This window comes from Mus pahari, chromosome 3 (genome assembly GCF_900095145.1).
Source record: "Mus pahari chromosome 3, PAHARI_EIJ_v1.1, whole genome shotgun sequence".
NCBI classification, from domain to species: Eukaryota; Metazoa; Chordata; class Mammalia; order Rodentia; family Muridae; genus Mus; species Mus pahari.
Window position 1 is genome coordinate 94,579,515 of NC_034592.1, and position 12,706 is coordinate 94,592,220.

Below are 12,706 nucleotides of genomic sequence, written 5' to 3' on the forward strand. Positions count from 1 at the left end.
TGGGAAGAGAGGCCCCTTGGTCTTGTAAACTTTATATGACCCAGCACAGGGGAAGGCCAGGGCCAAGTAGTGGGAGTGGGTGGGTAGGGGAACAGGGGCAGGGGTGGGGTATAGGGAAATTTTTGGCATAGCATTTGAAATGTAAATAAAGAAAATAATAATAAATAAATTTAAAAAATGGAAAAAAAGAAAGTAAAGATGGGAAATGTATAATTTATTTTAAGATCTGAATCAAGTTTAAGAAAAATAAATCAAGAGTAAGCATAGTAGAGGGCTGGGAGAGTTGTATAGATGCTACTGTAGTTATTCAGGACCACCTCAGCTTGCTTCTTAAAATTTGTAGTAAGACAGTAAGTAATCTGACCGGAAGTAAGGTAGATAATACACTAATGCTTTGATTATAGCCTTGTTTTTTGACTTTCAGGCATTATAAAATAACAAACACAAGGCAGGAACATGCCTTATTAGGAATGCTTATGTATTTCAAGCTGTATAAAGCATGGTGTGTTGGAGCAGAGGGTAACTAAAATGTTAATCTGCTCACATGGAGTCTGAGATTCCTTCCATGGGGCAAACTATAGACATGTTTTGGAGCCAAGGGATCACTGTGCAGAAAAGAGATAGTAATAGGGTCTCAGTGGACTGTTCTAGGTGGGAGTATCCAGATCTAAATGAATGAAATGGTACAGGCACTGTGATGGTTAAAATGAGAAAAGTCTCTAATGGTCTCAGGCATTTGAAAACTTGGTCCTCAGTGGGTGGAGATGTATGGGGAGGTTGAAGAGATGTGTCAGAAGGAGGAAGTATGTCATTGTGTGTGAGACTGGAGAGCTTACAGTGTCAGTCATCCTAGTTCCTTCCTTTGCTTAATTTTTGTTGTTCAAGATGTGAGCTCTCTTGTTGCTACTTCAGTCACCATCCCTCCTGCTTGCTGCTATGCTGCCCTCTCATGGACTCTAGTCCTGTAGAAACTGAAGCCCAAATAAACCCGTTCCTCCATTCATTTCCTGTCATGGTGTTTGATCCCAGCAATGGAAAGTAACCAACACAGTCCCAGAGAATGAAATTCTTTTATTTTACTAAATGGAAAATATTTTTTCAAAATTACCTCATGTGGGGGAAATGCTGCTATGTATGAACCATTAGTGATAAGCTTACGGATACCTAAAGAGAGATGAAAAATCAGAGTCAATTTCAATAAAGGTTTTTCTTTAAAGCATATATAAACTCACATAGGAAACAACATTATTTTAAAACTCAAAGTAATCCAAATTACACCTGTCGCCATGTCAACCACGAGGACAGTAATTCTGAGAAAGAGACTGGTACTCAGCCTATATGTGTTCTTTTAGTGGTATTTGCAAGCATTATCAGCACAAGATTTCATTCTGCCATATGTCAATGTGATGTGTGGTGAATTGCTAATTCCCACTTCTTGGGACATTATGAACCAAGAAAACCCTTTTCACCAGCTTTTGACTACAGCAAAATTTAGTCATAGAAGAATTTTCTACTCCCATGATTTGACAGGAAAGACTCAGCAAAAACCATTTGCCTATGCTGAGTTGCAAGGTCATAAAATGTCACCGTCAGACTTGTCATGTCATTGAAGGTATTTATATGTGAAGTTTTCTTTGGAGAACGAGTACTGAGAAAACGTTCTGAAGAGGAATTTTTGCTATGATATTATTTATTAATATATATGAAATAAGTATATGTATACCTGAAATATGGAATTGTTTATCATAGTGAAAACACAATTGCAGTAGGTGCTCAGTAAATAATTATAATTTAATGAGATCTTATCAGAGACTGCTGTACAGGTGTTTGGAAAAGTATTTTCATGTGATAATAAGGACTTGAGAAAATACTCTGTAGGTTTTTTTTTAAAGCAAAAAGTACATATAAAATATACACTTATATTTTGAAACAATGTATTTTAACTTTTTTCCTATAAATTTGCCACTGATAACTGTGCTTAGGAATAATTTTTATTTTATTTTAGTTTTTCTGTGTTTAGCATATTTTCTACAAACGATTTACCTTTAATAATTATTTTAAAATGTCATATAAGCCTATAATCATAAGTTTCCACTAGGTAGGAAAAATTTTAGCTTATACTCTGGGTACTTTAATTTTTGGCTATTGGGAAATTTTCCATTTTTTTAAATAAAGTTTAAGTGTCCAAAGTAACTGTTTTGATTGCCCAGTGACCAAACCACCAGGTCCTGAAGGTTCTACTTCATCAAGTAACCATGGAATGAACTTCTTTACATCTGTACTGTTCTCCATCCTCACACAACCAGGGAAGCAATGTGATAGCTTCCAAGGTTTGCCAACATTTAATTTAAAAGCCATTAGATCAGTTGGATAACATTGTTCTCCTTGATATTACAAATCAACCTCACAATTAAAAGGTCAACTTATATATTGGCTTTGTTTTGTTTACAAGTCTGTGTAAGCTCTTCAGGTTTGTTCTAGCTTCAAATCTCCCATTTTCTTTTGCATTATAAACTTCTAACCACGGCAAATTTCATAAGCTAAAATAAGTGGCAATTTCATATTCCAGAAATAATCTCTGTAGATTTCTTACTCACTTTTGTAGATTTTCATTTATCTTTTATTCCTATGTATTAAGATAATGGAATTACATTCAACTAATAGTTTTGTAATTTGCTCTTTAATTAATGAATTGTAAAGATCTTTCAAATTAAATAATGAGCTAGAAACTAATTTTGACCTCTGAGTTGAAAATCAGCATCATGAACTGTTTAACATAGAACAAATGAGAAATAAATTATATAAATATATATTTACAGATTATTTAAAAACTGTTGATAATGCAAAAATACATAATTTTTAATGGTTATTAGTATCTAAAAGTATGAATGTAGCATACTTGATATTCTAATTTAATATTACAAAGCTATACGGAACCCTTTCTAACCCTATTTTCACTTAAAGCAGCTATTAGTTTAGGATAAATTTTGTTATTATGTATTTATATTTTGATACATTGAGCAAATGCCCTCAAAATATATTTTTAATAAAAATTATCAACACAAAATATTTATAGAATTTGTTTCTAATGTGTTAAACGTTTCAGACTGAATGAGAAAGGTAAAAACTTCAGTTATCATGTATGTAATTTTTTTCTATTTTAAACTATGTCTGTAAAATAATGTTCTTACCCACTTTTGATATTCCATTTTCATATTTGGTGCGTTCCAGCATGTGATAAACTATCCTGCTTCGAGTAGCATTGCTGAAGAAGGTGTCCTTATTGTTTATTATAAAGCTGTTAAGACAAAATGATTGGTTTTAATATTCAGAGCAGAACACAGAATGTATTCGCTATTATGAATTCTTGGGTTTCTGCCATCTGTCTGTATAATTAAAGGTAATACAAGTAAATTATGCTAGGATGAGAGAGAAGTTGTCTTCTTTAACAAAATTGACTGACAGATAATAAAAAATACAGAGAGTGATCAAATATTTGTCTTAGCATTCTCTTTTAGTTTGTAAAGAGGTTTTGGTACTCTTAAATGTCCTGTTTGTCATAGAATAAAACTAAGTTTATCATTTACTCATTGGGATTTGTGCCACTTCAAGCAACGTAACCCCAAGTAGAGCACATTAAAAATTGATGTTATCGTCCCTGTGGGAACTTTCCATTCTAGCTTATCTAGTCTTCAGAGTGTAGTGATGTCTTATAGCACTCCTTTCTCCCTGATACCCTAAAATGTGTCTGTGTGGAAGAACAGCAAGAATCCCTGAGAGTGTGGATGATACAAAAAGCAAAGGGGGATTTCACAATGAGAGAATGGATCTGTTTAGAAGTTTATTGTGTACTGGGAGTCTCCAAGAAGTTGAATGGATTGGATCTCACTGGATTGTGTCACTCTGATTTTGGACAATTGAGCTCTGTGTGTGATTAGCCATCTTTTTGTCAGGAATTTCTTCTGAGAATATTAATTATTCTATTCATCTCTTCCTTGTAATCCCACATATTCAAAGAGCTACTAAGCTGAAAAATCACCTATCTCCACAGTACAATATCCATTTTCCTGAGTGTCAGGGTTCCTGGTCTGGATTGTGAGATGGCCATCTTCCTAACTTAAATATCTACCTGATTTTACAGCTAGCTGTAAAGTGAGCATGTCCTCCTACTTGTAGCATGGCAGCAGCATCTTTTAAAGGACACGATTACCCTTCTTCCCTATAATGTCTGTCTATACTTGTGCTTCAACCTACCTTCCTCCCACCCCCAGTCTTATTTCTGTAGCTCTGGTTCTTATGTCTGACTGCTTAATGAATTGTATAATTACTATCACCTTAAAAATCTCCTGCTTTCCTGGCTTCCATTTCTTTGGATTTTTTGCTTCTGCTGTAACAATTGCTCCTCTTTCTCATTATCAACAAAGTCTTCACATTCGTAAAGAGGCTTTCCTCTTTTAAAAAGGTTTCCCAGATCATTTACATCGAATATGGCTCACTCTTCTCTGTAACATCTTATCCATGTCTTTCTCAGTGTTTCCGGTTTTACCAAGTCTTGTTTATCTCCATCTGTACAACTGCTCCTATTATTACACATTGAGTTCCTCAGTGTTTAATATTGTGTACCTTCTCTGTATTCAGATATACTAAATTCAGAGTCTTAGTTACTATTGGCAATAGATTTAAGCCTACCAGTTCTTAGGCAGACAAGTTCAGTTTATGCTATGTTCAAGTTGTGTTATGGAGGAAGTAAGCAGGTAGTATAAGCAAACAAGTAAATAAATAAATCCAACTGGTTTCTGTAAATAAAATGTAATAATATAACAATGTAGTAAGTGATTGGGGCAAGAGGCAATGGCAAGAATTTTCTTATATTATTTTTCTTAATGATGTCATTTAGCCGGGCATGGTGGCACATGCCTTTAATCCCAGCGCTCGGGAGGCAGAGGCAGGTGGATTTCTGAGTTCGAGGCCAGCCTGGCCTACAGAGTGAGTTCCAGGACAGCCAGGGCTATACAGAGAAACCCTGTCTCAGGAAAAAAAAAAAGGTTTTTAATAGAGGCCGACTAGTAGGAATAAAACACTCTGCAAAACTCAGGGGCAGAATAGGTCAGGAGAAGAGAAAAGTTATTAATGATTCTGCTGGAGCTCCACCAGAGCAGCTGGACCATCGACCCAAGGCTTGTGTAACTGCATTATGTGATGCCTGCAGAAGAGGGAGAGAAAGAGGTGCACAATGATGGCATCATGGGGGCCTACACAGAAAGAGATCAAAAACTGAATTTTATGATAAATATCAGTGGGACTGTATTGGGAAGGCACAAGCCAGATGTCTTCATAATCCAATCAGTGTTTTTCAAAGACTGAGATAGTTCCTTTAGCTTTCAAAGAATGAGGAGAACATTTTGTTTCACCTTATTTGGTACAAGCACAGATCTTTAAAATTCTGTGAAGGTTCAACAGAAAGCTGATGAAGGCTGGGTGAGCTCTCTATACATGGGAGTCCATGTTCTATCTTACCTTCACCTCTCCAGAGCTGGATTTGGAAAGGGTAATTTTATGTTCATCTCCAGTCTTCGTCTTATACCTACATCATATATTTCTCTATCTCTGGGTTCACTTCATTTTATTTAGATTTACAATTACTTTCTTTTCGGTTCCATTTGTCCAAGGGGACTATGAACACAGAAGGCAGGACATATATCATAACAAACTTTGTAATTCCACTAATGAGCTTACTAAAACTATAAAACTAAAACTAAAACTAAAACTAAAACTAAAACTAAAACTAAAACTAAAACTAAAACTAAAACTAAAACTAAAACTAAAACTAGTAGAATGAAAGCATGGACAAATAAATGGGTATGAAAGAAGGCAAGGAGAAAGAAAAAGGTTTGGCAGAGACAGAGATGGAAAGAGAGAGACAAGAAAAGTAGAGACACTTAGCCTCCCCTTAAAAAAAAATCTGTTTTTCTAGTTTAATAAGATTAAACCAGATTGTTTAATTGTTAAATTAATCAGTGTTATTGTTAAGAGCAGTCCTATTATTATTGCCATTATTATTTTTAAATGCATTACGTTCTACCATAATTATTTTTAAAAGATTTATTTTATGTGTGAGTATTTGCTTACATATATGTATGTATAAGACATATAGGACTGGTGCTTGCAGAAACCAGAGATGTTGTTGAATCTCTTGTAACTGGAGTCTCAGGTAGTCATGAGCCTCCAAGTGTGTGCTGTGGATCCTCTGTAACTGGATTCAGACAGCTGTGTCTGCAAGCGTGAGCACTGGGTTCCCTGTAACTGGAGTCACAGGCAGTTGTGAGCCTCCATGTGTCTGCCAGATACTTCTCTGCTGAAAGTATCAGGTACTTTCAATTGTTGAGTCATCGCAGCATTCCACAGTTATTACTTCTAATGAATATTTATATTACCAGTCTATAGATTAATATTTAACTTGGCAACATCCAAATTATGAAATTTATATAGAATCAGTTAATGCTGTTTCTATGTTGAACATAAACTCTAATACAATGATGCCTTCTATGACCAATTTCTTGGCCAGTGGGAATATTCCCAGTTATTTGTCTTTTATAAATAAGCTCGGGAAATAAAAACTATAAAATCAGGACATAGAAAAGCGATGAACACTCACTGGTGAATCCTGGCTCTGCTGAAAGGTCCAGTGTAGCAGTCCGACTCCTCCAGCTCTGGAAACGCTGACTTGTCAAGGACCATTGGGTTTTGGGACATCCATTTTTTGATTCTTTTGAAATAGTTTTGTACCCTGGAACAAAATCAAATTTCAGAACTAAATAAGGTTGTATTCCAAAGCTATGTTAATTTTCTGTTACAGTTTTCTTAAGTATTAGAAAAAAAAGATTCCAGGTGATAGATACCTATCATGTATACACACACACACACACACACACACACACACACACACACACACACACACATACACACACACACACACAAACACAAAGACACATACACATACCACCTACATATATCATATACGCATACACACTCATGCACACATATTTGCACACATATACACATGTGTACACATATACACATGTACACATATAATTTTTACACAATATGCATGTGCACACATACATATATACACATGTACACACTGATGTATATATACACATGTACACACATATACATGTACATACACATGTAGACACATGCATGCACAATCATACACAGATGTGTATACCCATACACACATGTACTCATACTCATGTATACTCACCTGTACACACATGTTCCTAAACATGTACAAACAGGAATGCACATATCTACACACATACACATATTTACACACATATACACATGTATATACACATACATATGTTAACATAGAACTTATATATACAAGTGCACACAAATCTACACACATGTAGACATGTAAACACATAGACATACACCTGTATTAAACACATACTTACACATACCCCACATGTACAATACATTATGCATAATTGTACACACTCATACACACACTGACAGAGACGCATACACACACTTCTGCTTTCACACATAAGAAATGAATAATGACATAAATCCTGCATAGGTTTAAACTCTTTTAATAATATTTCTGTATATTTTAAATTACCTTATATAAAAGTGGCTATAGGAACAAGCATTTTTAAAGGCAGCATGTTATATTTCTTAAAGTTGTATATATGGTGCACTTGTAAACATAAATTACTCCCTGACTCTTTTTAAAAGTGTGAAATTGCAAGTAAATGAATATTATATATGTATGAGAATTGAATATTTTTTCATCATTTTTCTTTTACAGAGTAAAATATAAATTAAAACAGAGAGATGACCTCTATTGGATCTGAAAATCTAAACTCTGTTACTATAACAACAGCTGTTTTTATTTAAAAACACCGTGAAGTGTTACCACAGTGATCATGGTGTGCTGCTGGGGATTGGTGTCTTCTGCAATAGAGAAATCAAAGAAGCAGGAAGAATGTTTCTAGACACAAATATAATCTATTGATATGAGCTTGGTCAGATTTTGAACTTTAGAAAAACATTAAGAGAGCAAAGGGCAAACAACAAATACTATATTTTAAGAATTAGCTCAAACAAGCTTGTGATGGTAAATTACCATCAGGAATTTTAAGGAAGAGTTAAATCCTGATGAAAAACTTAGAATGTAAAAATCTTAGTGATTTTTTTTACCAAGTCCAAACCATCACTGTGATGACAATTATGTTCAGTTTTGTATGGACTACAACATTAATTTAAAACTTAACTAAACAAGCAGTTTCTGATGTATTCGGTTTGCTGATTCTCATTATAAAAAAAAAAAAAAGCTGTTGAGTTAATAAAATATAATTGTATCCTAAGGTCAATGCAAAGACATGGAGAAAACAGTAATAGAGATCGAATTCTCTAGCCATTTAAAATTCAACCTTACTTTTAAAAGTCAGTGGAACATGCATATTAGACGAACAATGAGAGCTAGATCTGCCAGTTTCTGAAGTTAGACAAAACAGTTCAATGCTTGAGCTCATGTTTGCCACTCTAAGGACAGGAAGGGATCTCCTTCATCCACAGCAGCAAGGGGTCAACAAACCAAAGAGCAACTCCAAGGACACATGGATAACGTAGATGAACTACAGTACCTAATGGCTCAGGATCTCTGGCTGAACTAAAACAATCTAGAAATAAGTGAATGTATAAGATTTACAGATGGACCTTAAGATCGTCACCTTCTGTAGTTAACAGGAAAAAAATCACTATTACACTTAAACTTTCACAAACATTTTCTAAGAAGGAAAAATAGTCTCATATGGTAAATTCGGAACCAGATTCCAGAGCCTGATTAATTTATTTCATTGTTCCTTGTTTAGTGTTTCCATTATTAAATGAATTATATCTTGGAGACACTCTAGATTGAAAAATAATAATATAGAAATTATTTGTGTGTGTGTGTGTGTGACAAGTCATATTAAAAATTGTCTCAGGAAATCAACATAATTTTCTTCCTAAAATTTTATTAGATATTTTCTTTATTTACATTTCAAATGTTATCCTCTTTCCTAGTTTCTCCTCTGAAAATCCCCTATCCTCTCCTCACTCCCTCTGCTCCCCAACCCACCCACTCCCACTTTCTGGCCCAGGTCACCTTGAGCCCAAACTTGGCGGACAGTCCCACGGTCTCCAGAGGACTCTCCACCCCACAGGCGTCCTAGCACACCCAGGATCTTAGGATCACGGGCACGTGGAACACAACATCTGTTCCAACAGAACCGGGGCTGCCTGGGGCCAGTTGGAGCACAAATACAGGAACCCCACCCGACCAGTGGCTCGGGTTTCTTCTGGTCTGCACTGGTCTACCTTGGTTTCGAACTCAGTGGACAGCCCAATAGTCCCCAGAGGAGGTACCACTTCCAGGTGCTCTAACATGTCCAGGATCTTAGGATCCCAGGATCCCAGAATCCCAGGAGATGGGTCACACCAGGATCTCAGGGTCTCAGAAGATGCTTAACTGCCAAGAACTCTGACACACCCAGGATCTTAGCATCACAGGATCCCATAATCGCAGGATCACAAAGAAAGCTGGACTCTGAGAAGTTCTGACTCAACTGGGATTACAGGAAGGACAGACTCCAATCAGATATATCAAGGATAGGGAACACTTGAGATAATCAAATGGTGGGAGGCAAGCATAAGAACAGAAGCAACAGAAAACAAGGTTACTTGGCATCATCAGAGCCCAACTCTCCCACCATAGCAAGTCCTGTATACACCATCACACCCGAAAAGCAAGATATGGATCTAAAATCACTTCTTATGATAACGATGGAGGACTATAAGAAGAACATAAATAACTCCATTAAAGAAATACAGGATAACACATTTAAACAGATGAAAGAATTGAACAAAATGATCCAGGATCTAAAAACGGAAGTAGAAACAATAAAGAAATCACAAAGGGAGAAAACTTCCTAAAATTTATAAGTGATGATAATGAAAAATCAAAGGTGTTCTTCTTTATATTTTTGTAAATTACAAATTGGTAGTAAAATATGCATATTTTACCAACCTGCTCTTTGATTTGTTCTTCTGGTCAGTATAGTAACATTTCTTCCTGAAAAGGAAAAAAAAAAAAAAAGAAATGATCTGAGTAAAATACAGTTAGCCCAGAAAGTGAGAGTATTCAACAATGTTAAGTACAGACACTTTACATTCATATACTTAATAAATAAAGATATTTGAAATTAAGCCATTATATTATAACATGAAAGCCAACAAATTGATGCGGCTTTAATTTCAGAAGTATAATGACAATTTAACAAAACATTTTAAAATGCACAAATTACTATTGAATAAATTATTTTTAATTATGTGAAAGTCTGTCTTCTGTAACTCAGTCGATGCTAACTGTATCATTTACTTATGTGTTGTATAAAGTCAACAATCCAATGTATCCATAAATCTTTCTAAATGTATATAGAGTTGCCCTAGGTCGTTTATCTGTTGCCATGACAAAACACTGAGCAAATAGCAACTTGAGAAGAAACATTTCCTCTCTATAGGGAATTGGGGCAGGAACTCAAGTCAGAACCCGAAGACAGGAACTGAAGCATGGGCCGAAGAGGACCACTGCTTACTGGCTTGCTTCATATGGCTTGTTCCTTTTGTTTTCTTATGCAAACCTGAACCACCTGCCCAGAGATGACACTGCCTACATTGGGCTCAGCACTCCCACATTAGCCATCAATCAAGAAAATGATCCACAGACATGTTTCTGGGCTGATCAGGTAGATTCGCAATGAATAACTATGAATACCTAGCTCAGGGCAGCACATTGTGGTGAGAAACGTTCACACCTGAAAAGAACATTTACAACACCCGCTTTAGGGCTTAGGATGCATCATGGAATAGGAGGCATGAAGAAGGTTAACAATCAGAGGACAGGGGCAAAAGCTCTGAAGCACTATCTTCTGGACTGTTAATGCTGCTGTTGTTATCCTCCATAGACATTAGAATCTAGCTTCTTCAGACTGGCAATACGGATGAAGACTAGTAGCTCTCCAGGTATCTTCCAAGCCTTAAGCATCAGACTTAGACAGTTTCCTTGTTTTGTGGATTGATCATCTACCAGGTTCTCAGCCTCAGTATGAGAGTCATTGGTTGACTGTCTATACTAAACACTATATATATATATATATATATATATATATATATATATATATATATATATATACTCAAGAACTGTGGGGTTTGTTTTGTTTTCTAGAGTAAAGCACAAGCTATAATCTTTGGAAAGATTTAAAATATCCTTGTCATATTCCAATACTAAAGTCAGATATAAAATTTCAAGACTTGCCATGCGTACACTAAATTTGAATTTTAAATATCTTCCTTCATTTTTTTTCAAACATAGACAAATGCTGTCATGTACATATTAGTACTGATTTGAAATTTGCAGTTTTTTCTATTTTTATCTTTTAAATAGAACATTACTGATTTACATTTATTTATTTATTTATTTATTTATTATCTCTCTGTCTATTTATTTGCTTAACTTATTTGTTGTGTGTGTGTAAGCATGTAGGTGCTAAGCACCTATGCGGAGGTTAAAGGGAAGTTCTTTTCTTCCACCATGTGGGAACTAGGAGGCAAATCAGCTCAGTGTTCACACTAACGTATCAAGGTACCTTCACTTGCAGTCTCATTTTCTCTGAACATTTTATTCCTTCTTAGCATCTGATGGGATCTGTGGAACTCTACATTCAAGGAAACACTCCCACTTTCAGTATGAGTGAACAGTCTGCATAGCGTGTATATACCATGAATGCTACACTGGGGCACAGTGGAGGGACTGGTAATTCTACATTGAATCCTAGATACCCCATCTAGGCTACCACTTTTCTTTGCCTCCAAAGACTGAAAACCCTTGAAAGAAGGTGATCTATTTTTATCCTTACTGATTGACATTGAGGACAGAGCTCAGAAACTGTCCTGGGTGAGATGGCCTGGAAAACAGTTCTTGCTAACCATGATCAGAGTTTTAGTGCATTCCCATGAGATGAGAACTGGGATTGATATTGGGAGGTGCTTAAAGTTAAAATCTGAAAATAACTATTTTACCTCCTCTCCAGGCAAATTTGCCTTGAAATGATATTGCATGTCCAGGGAATCAGAAAGCTTACCACATTATTCAAACAATCTGGGGGAAAAAAACTGTCTAATAAAGCCTAAAATTTAAAAGAGAAATAATTTTCTCTGAATAAAGGACCACATTTATGGTTGTTAGGTGTTACAAAAGACAGACTCATCCCAACAATATTGAGAGAAAATGAAATAATATATAAAAGTACCTGAAGGGCACCCTGATATTCAGTCTCTCTGCGTACTTGCACAGTGTGTCCCATGGAATGTGAATTTTAATAAACATGATATCGGGGTTGGCAATTGCTGGCTGTAAAAGTATGGGAGAGGCACCGTTAGACTTGGAACTGTCGTCATTCTGTCATTGTTTTATTTCTGAGGATGAAAGATTACCTCTCTGACTGTGCATGAACCACTCTCGTTTATACAAAGGGAAATTATGTTGTTGAAAATTCTTTATAGAATGTATTTCAAATAATGCCACCAAGAATTCTGTGTGTGTGTGTGTGCACACATGTGTGTATGCACACGTACACACACACACACACATAACACA

The 12,706-nt window shown here is 35.7% G+C and overlaps 1 protein-coding gene across 5 annotated transcripts in view; it reads right to left on the reverse strand.

Moving 5' to 3' along the window:
* Ano3 (anoctamin 3) overlaps window positions 1–12,706 on the reverse strand; it is a 285,933-nt gene that overhangs the window by 105,187 nt on the left and 168,040 nt on the right. For all 5 annotated transcript variants that reach the window (XM_029536331.1, XM_029536329.1, XM_029536330.1 and 2 more), the window contains 5 exons: window positions 12,360–12,460; window positions 10,079–10,123; window positions 6,656–6,787; window positions 3,192–3,298; window positions 1,109–1,164 (listed from right to left, as the gene is read on the reverse strand). In XM_029536331.1, the coding sequence (XP_029392191.1) occupies window positions 1,109–1,164; window positions 3,192–3,298; window positions 6,656–6,787; window positions 10,079–10,123; window positions 12,360–12,460 (441 nt within the window). The remainder of the gene's footprint in view (window positions 1–1,108; window positions 1,165–3,191; window positions 3,299–6,655; window positions 6,788–10,078; window positions 10,124–12,359; window positions 12,461–12,706) is intronic.